This window comes from Ursus arctos, unplaced genomic scaffold (genome assembly GCF_023065955.2).
Source record: "Ursus arctos isolate Adak ecotype North America unplaced genomic scaffold, UrsArc2.0 scaffold_11, whole genome shotgun sequence".
NCBI lineage: Eukaryota > Metazoa > Chordata > Mammalia > Carnivora > Ursidae > Ursus > Ursus arctos.
Window position 1 is genome coordinate 2,298,195 of NW_026622775.1, and position 18,156 is coordinate 2,316,350.

Below are 18,156 nucleotides of genomic sequence, written 5' to 3' on the forward strand. Positions count from 1 at the left end.
TGTGACCCGAATACATCAGTAAAGCAGGAAACTGAAATTTCTTCTTTAATCTGAGATCAGTATAGAACCTGTAAGACTGAGCAAGAGAAACCACAATAGTGGTCCCTCTGATTCATGCAGCTCTTACCCTCTGAAAATAGAGCTTTCCTTAGGAAAGGTCAAAGCAGTCGAGCGTTTTAAAATACTTCCTGTAAACTAAGATAGCCTCACAGAGTATTTTTTTTAAAAAACAGAGACAGAAGGAAATCGAAAGAGGAAGATCCCATAGTCGGGAGTGAGGCTAATAGTAACCTCAGGTATTTGGATAGTGGAGTCAGGTAGGTAGGTAGCAGGGCGCCTCCACCCATGAGGAGGATGGTAGGGGGGATAAGGTAGGCACGTGTCTGTGAGGAGAATTTTTCCAACTGTCCTTCGTGGACGGACACCACAGGTACTATGTAATCTAAGCTCCAGAAAGTCACACAACCCTCTCATTGTCATAAGGCCTTTGGTCATCCTGACAGGATGGCTCTTGCTCACCCCTAGTGTAACCAGCGTGGAAATGAAGATGGTAGAAACAGGCTCGATCTCTTATTTTAACGCCTGGTTGCTACAGCTTGTCCGACTTTTCGTGTTCGTTCTTCAATATAGAGAGGTGTTTTAAATGGCTTTACATTAGCGTTGAGGTTTTCTCACTTTGCTGCCTCGACCCCGCCCTTTCCAGATCTGAACGAGTGTGGCCTGAAGCCGCGGCCTTGCAAGCACAGGTGCATGAACACTCATGGCAGCTACAAGTGCTACTGTCTCAACGGATTTATGCTCATGCCGGACGGGTCCTGCTCAAGTATGTCAAGAGCCTTAACTGTTTTATAAGTACTCTGGCTTGGTCTCACGTTGCGCTCTGACAGGGTGTGTGAAAATAGCCTCCCAGGCCCTCCTAACCGGGATGCGAGCATGTATTTATGTGTGTGCCTCAGGAATGGAAAGTCAACGTAAAAGTTGCCCATTGGACATGTCTAGCGTTATTTTGCCACGGGTGCGGGTGTTAAATTGATTTGGAAGTGGTATTTCAGAATCGTAAAACTAAGTGTATTTTCTAGTGTTTTTCCCAACACATTTTTGCCTGTCTTCTGTCTGGGCAAAGAATTGTTCCAGCTAGAAAAAGAGCCTTAGTGCCTATGTGAGGCCTGTGTTGCTGTTCACAAGCATGGACGCTAAACCGTTAGTCGGTAGAGAAGCCATCGAGTCTGTTGACTGAGCGTGAACCACTCATAAGTACCTTCTCACTCACTTTTACAGTTCTGACTTTCTAATCGTCTAAAGACTAAGATAGCACTTTTCTTAAAAACAAAATCTACATCAACTGAAACAATAAGTGATTCCAATAACATTAGAGTTCATGTGTCTTTGTGAGAAGGAAATGTATCGTGTTGTCCTACTGTCATTTCGATGTGTTTATAAGATGGACAATGCCCTGAAATTTTCTGTAGGCTGAACGTTGGATTGAGGTTGTGTTTCCATGATCTATGACAGTGGAGAACTTGCGTGTTATTTTTACTGACTTATCTGTTAAGGTAGTTATCAATTAGTTAATTATCAGTTATCTCTAACTGGGTTGTATTTTATTAAAAAGTTCAGTTAATCAGTATTGCATATTTAACATGGAACCTTTAGAATTAGGTGAGTTCATGTTTAAGACCATGTGGCAGTGATGTTAGAATTCTCTAACGTTGTACGACCCGGTAAGAAGTCTACTACTGTCCCTAGAAAAATTTAGTGGGAGATTGGGAAAGTTAATTGGATGTTTTAGTGAAGACCGGCATTTAGCTTGAATAATCCAGAAAATTACCTCAATCCTCCACTTTCCTTGGCCACTGGAAAAATTTCCAGAAAATCTATGTGAGATTAAGTTTTATATTTGTCTTTTCATTTTTCAAATGCATTAAAGATCTTCCTCAGATGAGGAATAATGACTGTCGGATAATTGAGGCCTTTTTGTCTTCATTGTTGATTTAGTGTCAAGTAAAAAAAAATAAAAGACCAGCTATTTCAGTTACAGAATTTGCCCTTTGCCTCTCTGAGTGAGCCACTCACACTCTTTCCAGGTGCCCTGACGTGCTCCATGGCAAACTGTCAGTATGGCTGTGATGTTGTCAAAGGACAGATAAGGTGCCAGTGCCCCTCTCCCGGCCTACAGCTGGCGCCTGATGGGAGGACCTGTGTGGGTGAGTTGTAAAATCAAGCATCTCTGTCAGCGGCCCCTGCAGGATAAAAGGAGAACGTGAAAGGTGATGGGAATAAGGAAAAGAGGCCGTTACCTACGTCAGGCAGTTGGCTGTCCTTAGAAGACAGTCCATGTGTCTGTGAATGGATAATGGAAACCTTGTTTCCCTAAACACGAGGGACAGGAGGAAGCTTCGGGCAGAGGAAACCGGATGTGCAAAGGCTCTGAGGTTTAAAAGAGCACCGTGTTCAGGGAATGCAGAAGAGCTCAGTATTTCTAGAACGTTAAGAAGCCGTGAGCGGTGAAGCTGGGCAGGTAGGCAGGGCTAGACTGTACATTCTGAACGAAAGGGTTAGACGTTTTCCCTGTAAATTGGAAAGACCGCACAGGATTGTGGTCAGCAGTCTGGGCTTTTTTTTTTTTTTTTTTTAAGATTTTATTTATTTATTTGACAGAGATAGAGACAGCCAGCGAGAGAGGGAACACAGCAGGGGGAGTGGGAGAGGAAGAAGCAGGCTCATAGCGGAGGAGCCTGATGTGGGCTCGATCCCATAACGCCGGGATCACTCCCTGAGCCGAAGGCAGACGCTTAACCGCTGTGCCACCCAGGCGCCCCTGGGCTTTGATTTCAAACCAGCACTGCCGTGTGCTTGATATGTAACCTTGGGCAAGACTTCCCTCCTTTGAGCCTGAGTCTCGTCATCTTTAACACGGGCGCAGTGCCACATAGAGCCGCTGTAAGGACTGAATGGAATTACGTATGCAAAGAGCTGAGCACAGTACCTAGCATGTAGCGTGTACTCCACAAACAGGTAGTAGAGATTCGAGCGAGGTTTATTTAGTACTTCCTGTATTTTGGGCACTGTGCCAAACGCTAGGCTATATAGTAGTGGACAGAGAGACAAGATTTTGATCCTCACAAAGCTGACTGTCTGATAGGGAGCACAGAAAAGAAACAAATACCCAGTAAAATTACAAACAATATTAAATGTTAATATGAGGTATGAAGAGGAAAACAAAGGGTCTATTTTAGAAAGTAATGGTCAAGGAAAGCCCTTCGGTCAGACCTGGCCCACTGGCCGTGTGAAGAGTCACCAAGCAGGCGGACACGGCGCAGGGCACTGCCGTGAGAGACAGGGCTGGCCTGCGTGAGGCTTAGAAAGAGAGCAGGCTCCGTGGCTTCCCTGCGGAGGGAGTCCAAGGGGTGGGGGCTTGACACCTGAGCAGGGGGTACGTAAGGACTACATAGTTAGTGCGGGACGGTCACGGACAGCATGACGAATGAGGATTTAATTTAACAAGCAAGTAGAACAGTTGAGTTTTAATACTCCAATCTTAGGTTTCAGTAAAACATTTGGACAGTTGAGTGGGAATGCTCTGGAGGGAGTAAGATGAACGGGGAAAAGACCAGTTCGGAGGCTCCGGTCACAGTCTAACCTGGGAGGTGGTAGCTAGGGTAGTGGCCGTGGGTGAAGGGCAGGCTGGGCCTGGTTAACTGGGCCTGATGATTTCGGGTTATGGGAAATAGGGTAGTTAAGGGTGCCTTATGTTTCCGGTCGGGGCAACTAGTGGATACAGGTGCCGTCTGCGCAGAGAGATGGAGCAGGCCCAGGATGGCTCTGCTTGGGAGGATGGTCGGAATTTGGAGATGTGGAATTTATGTTGCCTGTCAGGACAACCAGCTGGATAACGTTTGTGATGAGCCTGCCCTGCCAGGCAGCCACTTGCCGACGTTTATTCTAAAATCCATTCCATCCGAACGAGCTGCGGCTTCTAAGACACGGTTGATTTGTTTCTAGATGTGGATGAATGTGCTACCGGAAGAGTCTCCTGCCCTCCATTTCGGCAGTGTGTCAACACTTTTGGGAGTTACATCTGCAAGTGTCATAAAGGCTTCGACCTCACGCACATCGCGGGCAAATACCAGTGTCACGGTACCGAACCTCAGCCATCACTTTGTTCTGTCTCTTCCTGGGATGTGGAAGCTCTCTCCCCCGCGGTGGTGACGGGAGTCAGAGGCAGGGGAGGGTGCTGGCGTTACGTTACACAGAAGCCCCGTGCAACCATTTGGTGGTTCTGGATGCACGGGTCTTTGTCTCTTCCGTTTATCTGCTGGTTTTATGTGGACCTTACAAAAAAATTTTTTTTTTCGAAACTATATTTTTGATGCCATCATACTTCTCTCCCGAATAAACGTCTTCTTTTCCCACTTCCTGATGCAGACATAGATGAATGCTCCCTCGGTCAGTATCAGTGCAGCCGCTTCGCTCGATGTTACAACGTACACGGGTCCTACAAGTGTAAATGTAAAGATGGATACAAGGGTGACGGACTGAATTGTGTGTGTGAGTAATGGCGCCCCCAGCTTTGACTTCTAGCAGGAAGTACGGGATTCCATGAAGCCCGGTACTGGGGAGATGAAGAACAGGGTTAATTATCCAAAAAGTATACTTTTTGTAGCTAATAACGTTAGTCTGTATTTTCAGCAAACAGGCAAGTCACTTGCTCAGTATTTTTAAAAAATTAAAGGCTCAGTAATACATTCTAATCTTAAAAGCATTCAATTCCTTTGCTAAAATCTCTCAATAGCTTCCCTTTGGCTGGCAAGAAATGATGGAGCTCTCCCTGAGAATTTGATTTTGTTATAATCAGAAATGAATGTTTGTCATTAACATTACATTATGACAGAGGGAAAATCTGAATATATACTACTTTTTTTGTTCCTCTGTTTTATGTTTCCTAAGTCTACTATTAAAAAATCATTCCAATATTTATTTTCTCTAAATTTAGGACAGTTTTGCTTTTTAAATCCTTAAAAGCTCTGTTTGGAGTATGGCTATGTTAGTAGATAAACATGAAAAAAATAACCTCCAAGATGAAAGTTTTACAAATTAAAGGCCATAATTTAGCATACATTTCATATGACCATAGATAATTTTTAAAGTTTTGGAGTAAAATATTTACTGAAAATCATAAGACTTAAAATCATGGGAATTAAAGGATTTTTGAAGGGTCATGTAGTCATACTCCAGGCCTGGAATATGTCATTCCAGGAAGATTAAATATTAATTCCTTTTGGTGAAGATAATCACAGAAAAAAAGTCCACAGATCATCACGGTGACCTCTGAAGTTTTTTTTTTTTTTTTTAAGCAGTTGAATAAATTAGTTAAGGGGGAACGCAAACAAGCTTAAAAAATATACAGAACAATTAGGGGCGCCTGGGTGGCACAGTCGATTAAGTGTCCAGCTCTTGGTTTCTGCTCAGGTCATGATCTTGGGGTCGTGAGATCGAGCCCCGTTTCTGACTCCATGCTCAGCATAGAGTTTGCTTGGGATTCTCTCTCCGTCTCCCTCTCCCTTTGCTCCCCCTGCTCATGCTCTCTTATTCTCTCTCTCAAATAAATAAGATCTTTAAAAAACATATATGGAACATTGAATGAATATATTTTGCATGAGTTGAATTTATATAGAATATGGAAGAGAAAAGTATTAGTCTTTAGATTATTCAAAACATGATTGTATAATATATGTGTGTCCTAGGGACACTTAACATAGATTCTGAACAAACATTTCTCATATTTTAAAAACCTTAGAATGTTTCTGCATTTTAAACATCTCAAGGATTGTTGTCTATTTCCATTTTACAAGTACTTGAAATTCTTTGTGTTGTAAATAATACATGTCCATTACAGAAATACCAATATAATGTTTGCACATATCCACAGGATGGAGATGTGTGTGTGAATATATATCTGCGTGTCATATAACTACACACGCATGGTCCTTATTTGGAAAGCAGCATGACACAGTAGGGGATATTCTAAATGTGAAAAGTAAGCCTAGTTGGCATGAGATATTCTAACGTTTTTCACAATTTGATTCCACAACCAAACTTTTAGAGAGAGAGAGGGTTACACACTAATTTAAATCTTTTGACTCTTTCAGATATTCCAAAAGTTATGATTGAACCTTCAGGTCCAATTCACATACCAAAGGGAAATGGTACCATTTCAAAGGGTGATGGAGGACACAGTAACTGGATTCCTGATGTTGGAAGTACTAGGTGGCCTCTGAAGACACCATATATTCCTCCTATTATTACCAGCAGGCCCACTTCGAAGCCAACAATAAGACCTGCACCAAGGCCAACAGCAGAGCCGACCCCACCCCCGTTCACAGATCTTGGAGCATCTCCACCAGCAACAAGCCCAGAAAGCCCAAGCACCAGCCTGACCCCTGTAACACCTGTTGCCACTACGTCTCCAAGATGGATTACCGTTGACAACAGGATACAGACAGATCCTCAGAAACCCAGAGGAGACGTGTTCAGTAAGTCTTAGCTACGTTAGCACATGTTTTGGAGTGGTTTTTCTTCCAGTTGTGTTGAGCTATAATTGGCGTACAGCACCGCATGGGTTTAAGCACAGTGTACATGGTAGCACAGTGATCTGACCTACATAGATCGGGAAATACTGACCACGGTAAGTTAACGTCCATCATCTCATATACGTACAAAAGAAACAAGAACAGAATTTTTCTGTGATAAGAAGTCTTTGGATTTACTCTCATGATAACTTTCATACAAGTCCTACAGTAGTGTCAACTGTGGTCATAACATTGTACATTATATCCCTAGTACTTACGGAGCTTATAATTGGAGTTTTGTGCCTTTTGACTACTTTCCTCTAGTTCTCCCTCCCCCACACACCACCCTTGGCAATCACAAATCTGACCACTTTCTGTAAGTGTTTTTTTTTAAGATTTTACATATAATATGTGAGATTATATAGTATTTGTCTTTCTTTATCTGACCTACTTCCCTTAGTGTATCCACACTGTCTCAGATGGCAGGATTTTCTCATTTTTTTAACGGCTGAACTGTGTATCTGTCCCATTGTGTATTGATACCATACCTTCTTTATCCACTCACCCATTGATGGAGACTTAGGTTGTTTCCATGCTGTGGCTATTGTGAATAATGCTGCAGTGACCATAGGAGTGGAGATATCTCTTTGACATATTTTCATTTTCTTTGGATAAATACCCATAAGTGGAATTGCTGGATCACGTGGCAATTCTAGTTTTAATTTTAGGGGGAACCTCCATACTGTTTTCCATGGTGGCTGCACTAATTCATGTTCCCCCCAACAGTGCACCAGGGTTCTCTTTTCACCACCTCCTTGCCAGCATTTGTTATCTCTTGTCTTTTTGATAATGGCCATTCTAACAGGCACGAAGTGGTATCTCACTGTGGCTTTATTTCCCTAATAATTAGTGATGTTGAGCCTCTTTTCATGTGTCTGTTGCCCATCTGTGTGTCCACTTTAGAAAGATGTCTATTCAGGTCCTCTGCCCATTTTTAATCAGATTAGTTGGGTTTTTTGCTATTGAGTTGTAGGGAGTTCCCTGTGTATTTTAGATATTAGCCCCATATCAGATATATTGTTTTCAAATATTTTTCTCCATTCCATAGGTTGTCTTTTCATTTGGTTGATGGTTTCTTTTGCCATGCAGAAGATTTCTGGTTTGTTGCAGTCCCACTTGTTTTTATTTTATTGCTTGTGCTTTACGTGTATTATCCAAAAATTCATTGCCAAGTCCCATGTCAAGGAGTTTTTTCCTATATTTTCTTCTAGGAGTTTCATGGTTTCAGGTCCTGTGGTCAAGTCTTTAATCAAATTTGAGTTAATATGTTTATGTTATATAAGATAAGGGTCTACTTTCATTCTTTCGCATGTGAATATCCAGTTATTCCAGAACCATTTATTGAAAAGACTGTCTTTTCTCCATTGAGTATTCTTGGCTGCCATGTCAAATATCAGTTGATCATTGATTAGTTGACCATTGCACTATTGATTTTGTTCCATTGGTCTGTGAATCTGTTTTTATGCCAATACCATACCGTTTTGATGACTATAGCTTTACAGTATAGCTTGAAATCAGGAAGCATGATGCTTCTTGCTTTGTTCTTTCCCAGGATTATTTTGGCTACTCAGGGCCTTTTGCATTGGCACGTTTTTAATAAGCTCTTTACGATGACATTGCAATCATAGGTCATGCCTTGAATATGAATGTAACATAAAAAGAATTAGCTGTACAAAGTACAAGTCAAATGTCTTTATTGTTAAATATTATAAATAACTGTATAAAAGGCAGTCAACTGGACAGATTACAATGTATGTAGAAATGGAAGGAATATCACAAAGTCATATGGTAGATCTCATTTCCTGTCCAGTGTGAAAATTCTCGTAACATATTTAGATTTATTCAAAAACTCTCAGAGATGGGGAACCTAACTATATCACATCCCATTTAACTTTTAATCTAATTGTTCATTTAATCAGTAAACACTTTTGAGTATGTTTTAGAATTTCAGGCCCTGTATTAGGCATTGGATTTACAAAGATAAAGCAGATAAGGTATAATCTGGTGGGTACGATGGTGCCCAGAAGATAACTGGGATACCGTGTTAACGGGAGAGACTAGAGACCTAATCAGTCTCTGGGCAGGAAGTATGGGGTGGGCGGGGCACAGAGCAAGAGGAAAGGCAGGTACTGTAGTTCAGGGACAGCACACCAAAGGCACAGAGGTAGGAAGCCGTTCGCACATATGCAGTAACCTGCCTGTAAACTGGAGGGTTGAGGAGAAACCCAGACAGCTGTCCCTTGTGCTCGCTGTGCCCTGGGGGTTGGCTGTAGAGGATTGGAGCTAGATCAGATCAGATACTCCCAGGTTTTCAGTGGGTGTGTGGTAAAGGATGGCATCACCCACAGAGATAGAGGTTAGAGGTAAAGCAGCAAGTTTTGAAGGAGGAAGAGGTTGTTCCCTTATTACTAGACCAAAATGTATAATTTTACAACTTGCAAACACTCCCTGTATTTATCTGTCACGTGTCACCGTGCTTACTGCTAGCCACCTTCTGCATTCCCTCCTCCTGTCCCCACTTCCCCTGCTCCCACTCCTCCCCGACGGAACCAGATTTTGCCCCCTTAGAACACTTGAGCAAAAAAAAATTTTTTTTAACCATAAGAAAAGAACACCGACATTTGTGATTTTTTAAAAGAGAAAATGCTTCTTTTTGCTTATATGTAACTCTCAAATTTCGCTTCTAGGTCCTTGTCCATTTAAAGAGAGATTGAAATGCTCTAATTCTGATATAGTTGTAATTGTGTATGTTTTAGGCAATAAATGTAATTTTTAGAGGAATCTAATGGTAGATCCAGTAATGTGTTTTACATGCCCATGTTTTATTTGAAAATGATATTTTTGTAAGCTTTCTTCTCTTTGCCTTTCTCCTGCCCTCCCTTCCTTTCCTTTGTTCTCTGTCTCTGCAATGTCTTCTTACTCCTCTGCTATGTTTTGTTTTCATCTCTTTGTGATCATACAGTGGGATGTTTATTCATGGGTGCTGAAGTAAGGATACTGCTTATATTCTTCTGTTGCCTTAAGATAGGATCATAAAAACTTGGCAATTTAATATAAAAACAGTGTAACATAGATATCAACATCTGAGTCTTTTAATATTTTCTCTTTTTAAAAAGTGTATCTTTCTTGGGGTGTCTGGGTGGCTCAGTTGGTTCAGCGTCCAGCTCCGGATTTTGGCTCAGGTCATGATCTCAGTGTCGTGAAATGGAGCCCCGGGTCAGGCTCCACGCTGGGTGTGGAGTCTGCTTGGGATTCTCTCTCCCTCTCCCTCTGCCACTCCCCACTCGCTGGCATTCAGTCTCTCTGTAAAAAAAAAAAAAAGTATGTCTTTCTCTCCATTATTCCTCCCTACATCAACTCCATCAACACACATATGAATTAAAAGTAACATGAAAGTTCACCAGTAGAATTCAGGAGGATAAGATTGGGGAAACGTGGAGTTTTGACGATGTTTGAGAGCACTCGTTCTAAGAGAGTGTGATCTTAAAGACATGCCCTGGGAAAGAATTCCCTTGATCGGATGCCAAGGTGGCCTCGTGCCACAGAGCGCAGTCCTGCCTCTGGACTCTACTGCCCCAGTCCGATTCCACTCCTGTTCATCTCCAGCTACAGCACTGGTGAACGTTAGTGTGGACAAGGGCATTTGACACTTCTTAAATTACTGTCTTGTGATTATAGCTTGTTTTCTGAATAAGGGGAGGGTTCTAAGTTTTTTTTTTTTTTTAAAGGATTGAAATTGTTTTAATGAATAGTCTTTTTATACCAAAAATAATAAATTAGAGTATATAATGGGAAAAAATCCATTTGTGTTAGAAACAACCTACACACACACACACACCAACCTCTAAGTATAATCTTAACAAGTAATGTATACGATTAATCTGGAAAATAATTAACTACAAATCTGTAATTAATTAATGAAATTAATCACCCCAAAAGGAAACCTTGTGTCCTTTAAACATTTGCTCCCCATTCCTCCTTCCTTCTAGCCCCCCGGAAATCACCAATCCACTTTTTATCTTTATGGATTTACTTATTCTGGATATTTCATATGAATGGAATCATATAATATGTAGCCTTTTGTGTCTGACTTCTTTCACTTAGCATGTTTTCAAGGTTCATCCATGTTGTACATGTGCAGCATTCATTAATTTTTATGGCCGAATCACACCCCATTGTCTGTATACGCCACAATTTGTTTATCCATCATCTGTTGATGGACATTTAGACTGTTTCTCCCTTTTAGCTCGTGTGACTAGTGCTGCTTTGAACTTGTGTGCACATGTATTTGTTTTGAGTACCTGTTTGCAATCCTCCGAGGTATATACCTAGGAATAGAATTGCTGGGTTATAAGGTAATCATATACTTAACTTTTTGAGAAACCACCAAACTGTTTTTCATAGCTGCTGAATCAGGACAACCAACTAGTGTTTATTCACTGTGAAAGCAGAAAGGAAACTTAGCACTAATTTATTTCAACACTATTTTCATCGCTTCTGGCAAAATAATTTCTTAAGCCATCCTTATTCTCCACGGGTCTGAGACTAGAATTTGGCTCTCCTCATTTCATGGATGTTCAGGTGATGTTAGTGACGGCCACTGCCGGGAAGTCTCCGGACAGCCCTATACTTCAGTTGGATTTTCTTTACATTGAAAAATACATGTTTGTGTAGCAGGAGAGGTTGTGAAACAGAGCTTTTCTTTATAATGTGTGTGTATGTGTGTAGTTATGTATTGTCCCCCCGAGGAGGACTGAAGATATTTTAGGAAATCAAGGAAAGGAAATCAAGGAAATCAAGGAAAAGGACATCAAGGGAGAAAATGATAACACAAATACATCTCTAACCCAGACTTCTCCCCAAATGCTAGACTTGGATATCCACCTGCCTGTTTGACCTTTCCAGTTAGATGGAAGTATGTGTGTCAGACTCCGCAAGTCTAATTGTTTCTGATTGTCGGCCCAAACACATTCTGCCCACAGCCTTTCCCACCCCAGGAGACGGCACCTCTGTCCTACCAGTTGCTAAGGCCAAAGAAAGAACTCCGAGTCCTCGTAAATTATTCCTTTTATACCCACATTCAATCTGTATGGAAATGCTGTTAGCCTTACCTTCCAATTCTGTCTCAAGCAGGAGTGCCTGTCGCCATCTCCGGTGCTGCCTCCCCGACCCAAGCCCTGCTTCCCGGGGAGCACAGGTCCAGATTCCTTTATCCAGATGAGCTGTGGAATACAGAATTTTCAGAGTTTAGAAAAGTGATAAGATACATATGTATACGGAAACAGATGCATGTTTCTACAGTGAAAGATAGGATATTTACCCTAATTTGGCTGAGTGACAGAAATAGCTTTCAGATTCCAGCATTCTGAGTGCGGAACCGTGGACCTGCACCACAGGAGCCCTTGGCAGGTCTCCCTGCCTCCACGCTGGCCCTTCCACGGTCCCCTCTCACCCCAGGGACTAGAGGGGTCTTTTAGAACAGAAAGGAGATGTCAGTGTGGAAAGCTGTGCGTCAGCAGGCGCTTGGCTCCAGGGGAAGGTAACCCCTCCCGGTGTCTCACGGAGTCCTACGGGATCTCATCTCCTTACACTCTGCCCTCATTGACTCCTCCCCAGCCTCCTCAGGATCCTCAGACTTCTCCTGTATTAGGACTTCTGCTCCAACCGTTCCCTCTCCCTGGGACACTCTTCCCCCAGCTCTCAGCTTGGCTCACTCTCACTTCTTTGCACAAATGTCAGCTCACCAGGGAGACTGCCCTGACACCCGTGTGCAACACCGTGATCCCTGCCAACCAACACCAGCACACCTTGCTCCTGCTTTTCTCTTTTGAATACAATTTATCACCTTCTAATGTACTGTATTATTTACTTACTTATTGTGTCTGTTGGTGGATCTCCCTACTAGAATACAAATTTTTTGAGGACAGGGATCTTTGTTTTGTTCATTGGTGTGTCTCAGGAACCTAGAATAATGCCTGGCATGTCGTAATTGGCCCTTGCACATTATTTGTGCAACAAAGGAATGAATAGATCACTCATAGCATTTTAAAATAATTATCATCATGTAATCGAATTTTCCATACAAAAGCTAGTTTGCTATAATGACACATTTAATCTGTATTTAAGAATTAAAAACTATTCTGATTGTTCCTTATTTTTTTACTGTGGTGCTTCCACCATTTTCGCCTCTCTTTCTTACACCCCTCCTCCTTTCTTTTTAGAGATTGGTGTTCTATTCAGTGGATTATTAAATCTGAAAATGTGATGATAATAAGAAGGCAAATGACGTCAGTGTAGATGTAATGTCTCAGAATATGTATTTCCTAGCTTCTGAGACTGGCCCAAATATTTTTTCCATTATACTTTTATTATTTGAAAGTTTGCCTATATGAAGGTATGCACGTTTTTTAATATGAAAAAGATTGAAGAAACAGCCCCTTAAAACATTTCTTGTAGGTGTAAACAAAATATCATTGAAGCTGGAATTTTCGTCCTTTTACTGCTACAAATGAAAGGGGTTCAAAACAAACAAACAAAAAATTAAACTTCAAATAAGCGATCCAGATGTAATGATAATACAGCCTTTTCTCATTTTAATTTGGGGCCTAAAAATTTTCATCTAAACCAACATCAATTAATTACCCAAGTGTGATGTCCTTACAGGGTTTTAAAGAAATCATCCCAGCTATATCCCAAATCTCTATGGGTGACTAAAGTCCTTTACGATAACCCATATTACTGTAAGGATAGTCTTTCTCATATTTGATCTAAGTTCTTGAAATTATAGTTTCACCAGTGCAGCGTCGTCAGGTGATTGTGGCTGATGGACACAGCTGGTCAGTGTCTCCAGACCCTACACTCCATGTAGTCAAAGAACACTCTCTGGAAATTACTCAACTGTCTCTTGTTTGGGCTCAGTAATTTGTTTCATAAACCTTTTCTTAGAAAGACTGTTTTTCAAAGAAAGAAAGACTGTTTTTCAACCCACTTAGCAATCTTTTTGGGTTGCCCTTTGAACATCATTCATTTTTCAAATCTGTCTCAAATGATGGGGTCCAAAGATATGTAACAGTCACATCTGACCCAATATTGAGTATAAGCGGAATTTCTTTAAACATGTTTTTCTAATCTATATCATTTCCCTCTGTTGCCAAGTATATTATATTCTGGGCACCCATTAATTGTGGGCATCCATTAATTGTGGGCAGCCATTAATTCCCAGATGTTCTTCCCTGAAACAGTCACACAATGGCTGGTACATAGTATGCATTCAAAAATATTTATTGAATAGAATGAAATAAAATGTTATGTTAGAATCAACTTTTTCTCAATCTAAGTTATTCTTCAAATACTTGAACTAGCCAAATTTTAACATGTTGATTCTAATAGTTTGTCCCCAAATGACGAAAGTTATTTCAGATTATGGTCTTTCTCTTATCCCGATACAGTTTAGCATAGTCATTGAAAACAAACATTCTCTAGAAAACTCTAATATATCTCTAAATTTTGAGCATGATGTAGGGAAATAGTGAAAAGGCATCACAAGGAAATATGAAAACAAGGTTGAGGCATGTGAAACTGAGGCGTTTTTAACTCTGCTGAGGAGAGAAAACACTGAACCAGAAGATCCAGTTTGGATCCTCACCTCTGTGAGTTACGTGACTTTGGACAAATTACTGCGCATCAGCTCTCATCATGGTGTCTGAGACCAGTGGGTTGATCTTGGACTCTGGAAGAGCCTGGTGGAGGGAGTGGTCAGGGAAAGCAGAAAGACTTAGAGCAAGAAAAGCGGATTGAATTCGTGGCACGCCTGTTTGGACACCAGAGATAGGCTGCAGGGAATTGCTAACAAGTTGGAGACCGAGCACCAAAGACAAAAATCTGGCAGCAGAGCCGGTAGGAGCTATCCCGAAGCAAAGAAAATAAGCAGCACTTCATGTAGAACCTGGAGTAAAGGAGCTTAGGGGATTGCGTTTCTAGTCTAGCAATCCAATGAAGTATGATGCAGCAGTGTTTTTTGAAAAATATTTAATGCCTTGGGAAAATACTGATATTATAAAAAAGGGTAAGTGAAAAGAAGATACAGAACTGTATATATCATTTGACCCCAACACAAAATACATGTCTACATACGTCTGGATGAATGTAAAAGTTTGGAAGGAAAAAGAGCAGATTAATAACTGTGCATCTACCAGTGTGTGATATTTGGGGTGATCTTCCTTGTCCTGTTGTTGTCCTCGCTCGGTGACGTTTACTCTCCCCACTCCCACTGCTGTTGGTCACTGTGATTTATTCTAGGAGTGATTCCGTAGGGGAGGCGTCAGTGCTCGTAGAATCCCACTTTCCCAGGAAAAGAGTGAGCTGTGTGATTTGAAAAAGTACCCCACAGAATTCTGATTCTCAATCTATTTATTTTATTTAGAATATGCTGGCTTTTAAAAATGCATTAAAGATTTTATTAACTTCTATTTTTAACTTTTCAAAATTGTCTTTACAGTTGGTGTGTCAGATATGTCTAGTTTTAGCTAGGAAGCTCAGATTACTGCAGGGAATAGAATACCACTTGGACTAGGAAGCAGGTTTTTTTCAAACTGTTGTCAGAAGCCCATTTGAACCAGAATAACCCAGGATACTTATTTGGGATGTAGATTCCTAATCCCTACCACACATTTACTAAGTCAGACCTTCTAAGGAAGTACTTCTCTGTCTTCCGTGTATAGCACTCACATGGAACTTTGTTAAAGTGAAAATTCCGATTCAGTGGGTCTAGGATAGGACCTGAGATTTTGCATTTCTAACGAGCTCACAGGTAACGCTGTTGATCTGCTGACCGCACTGAGCAGCGGGGCTCCCGAAGCCCTAACGGCAGCTCCGGCCAGCAGAGTAGGGTCTTGACTGCAGACAGAGCCAGCCGGACGTGGGACGTTTCAGGTGTAGCAATTGTGCCTAAAATGTGCCATGGAGCATGTGGGTCACGTAGGAAGGAAAGTGTTGCTGAATAAAGATGAGAGAATACAAAGGAATGTGTATCAGGTGCTCTTGGGAGTGGCCTTATCAGAGAACCAGACTCCCGGTCGCTTTGTTATTCTAGATCCTGAGAATGTGTTGAAATTCCAGGTATCAGGCAGTAAAAAGAGAGCTCTCCATTTTAATGACTGCTGGTCTGCTTGTGCTGGGTACGGTTTCCTTCTCTCGTCTTCCTTCTGTGGATTTTACAGTCTCTGGCTGCTGTGATCACATCATTCTTCGTCATGAAAACAGGATCTCTCTTCTGATGCTGTGTGCTAATGAGTAAAAAGATTGTTTCTGCTGAGGGGTGAAAAGGTCTTCAAACTAGTTTGCTTTCTGGTCAACCGCAAGGCCTAGAGGGACCCTGAGAAGATGCCCGACATCTCCCTGGAGATTACATTTCTGCTAGTGTTTTGAAGGAGTGAGTTGTCACTGCTTACAGGTCAGGATCTGGCGCTGTGAATTCTGAAAGTTTTCAAGATTTTTGATTTATATTTAATTTGATTTGATGGTAGCTGGTAAGGAAAAAAAATAGTTCTCTCCGGAAGGCACAAATTGAATTCTTGGTGAATGTGACCAAAGTCAGAAATCAAAAACGCTTTAAGTTGTATGCACATTTGTCTGTAGTGTTGTAAGGAAAAGTATCGTGCCCGTAGCCACTCTGTGATTTGGGGCCTGTTACAGAATCTTCCTATGCCTTCGTTTCCTCATCTGTAAGTGCGGTTAATAATAGTATCTACCTCACTGAGTTGTTGTGGGCTTTTACAATAAGGACTTAATACACGGTAGCCATTACTACTTCCGTTGCTGTTGTTGAATTCAGTTACATAGTAATGATACCATCTCCTACTTAACTCATAAAAATACAGCCCATTTTGTGTTCAGTTCCGAGTCTATATTTTTATGATGCTTTTTATTATGGTTCATTGTATTTTAATATTTTCAACTAACCAGATCCTTTTGAACCAAATCGATTTGCTAGTGTGAGCTACTGGGTGAGCAGAGAAAATACAAATGGAACACTATCTACTTCACGTGTCCTTTACTTTTAACCAAATAACTGGAATGTCCTGTTTCATTTAGGTGTTCATAGTAACTAGGTGAACAGTTGTGATGTTAAAAGAGAGACAGGATCCCCTCAACTTCTTTGCTGTGCAAATGGTGACAACAGCCTTTTGAGAGAGGAGTCTATCTAGGTGGGAAACATGTTACAGGATGTGGCCGATAAATACCCAAAATAAAAGCTGTTTTTCCTTCAAAGTGATTTCTTTGGCCTGAGGGCATTGACACGTGTCCCGTGCAGCAGGTGCGTAGCCCCCCCCCCCCCCCCCCCCCCCCCCCCCCCCCCCCCCCCGCCTTCATACCGCGCTCAGTCCGAGCAGTGGCTGAGATCAGGAGAGCAGGTCGTCTGCTCACCACCTGCTCTGGAGTGCTCCTGACAGGGCTACCCTTTATGGTTTCCTCTGGCTTTAGAAGAGGGAAAAGGAACAGAACCTGTCAGGTGTTCTTTTGCTCTGGAAAAGTTGTATTCTCACCCTTATGGTCATACTTAAAAAAAGAACCATCTTTTAGATGTTCTGTTCTCCTGGGATTCGCCCAGGCAGTGCTTTGAGCTGTTCTGAAACTTTATTAAAGGAGAAATGGGTGAGCCATGTAAATTGGGCTCCGTATTGAGTACTGGAAGGGTATATATGTTCCACCTTTCACCAGAGATTTAATTTTTTCCAGCTCTGCTCTTTACTCTCAGCCCAAAGTGCTGTTGTTTGAACATTTTAGATTCTTCCTATGGGATGAAAGCTTTGGCAGACTAGGGCTTATTTCTGTGGAGCCCAGAAACCCTTTTCTCTTTGCTAGTAATCAGTATATGGCTAAGAATTTTCTCTAATGTGGTTAAGGAAATTTCAGAAACGCCTTTCCAAGACTTTTATTTGCTTCTCTCTGGTCATTTAAAGCTATAATGCGTATGCTCTTCATCTGGAGATGGAAAGAGAGGGCCGGGGGTGGGGAGAGAGGGGCAGGAGACTGGCTCATAGAACCCCTGTCATTCATCCCCACTCTGTAGTCTCTCAGAATCCCCTAGGTTTTGTTTCCAGAAAGACCCTTCAGAATATTAGGAGAGTTACATATGCACCATTCTCTTCCACTGAACCAAGTCCTAACCACAGAAACAGTTTAAGACAGTGTTACCTCTAATCTTTTAGTCTCACAACAAATGCCAGAACTGGCCTGGGTAACTCATGGTAGCCACCCTCAAACAGAAACAGAATTTGCGAAGCTCCCTTGAGTAGATAGTGCTTACATTTTGCTACAATTAACTCTTAGGAAGAAGTCTGGCAGTGGGGGGCGCGTAAGATAATATTTATGTTTACTTCCCTGTGCTTACTCCTAATGTTTTTTGGGTAAGAGTATAGTTGACTATTTGGGAAACCGCATTTATGAACACAAGCTATATATTATGTTCCTGGGGAAAATGTATTTAATAGAAAATGCTGGGCCAAAGCATCTTTTTAAAGGGATT

At 41.6% G+C, this 18,156-nt stretch overlaps 1 protein-coding gene across 5 annotated transcripts in view; it reads left to right on the top strand.

The window, feature by feature from the left end:
- The window catches only part of NPNT (nephronectin), a 79,614-nt gene that overhangs the window by 42,244 nt on the left and 19,214 nt on the right, over nucleotides 1-18,156 (top strand). For all 5 annotated transcript variants that reach the window (XM_026499125.4, XM_026499130.4, XM_026499127.4 and 2 more), the window contains 5 exons: nucleotides 704-823; nucleotides 2,085-2,204; nucleotides 4,003-4,137; nucleotides 4,426-4,548; nucleotides 6,150-6,533. In XM_026499125.4, the coding sequence (XP_026354910.2) occupies nucleotides 704-823; nucleotides 2,085-2,204; nucleotides 4,003-4,137; nucleotides 4,426-4,548; nucleotides 6,150-6,533 (882 nt within the window). The remainder of the gene's footprint in view (nucleotides 1-703; nucleotides 824-2,084; nucleotides 2,205-4,002; nucleotides 4,138-4,425; nucleotides 4,549-6,149; nucleotides 6,534-18,156) is intronic.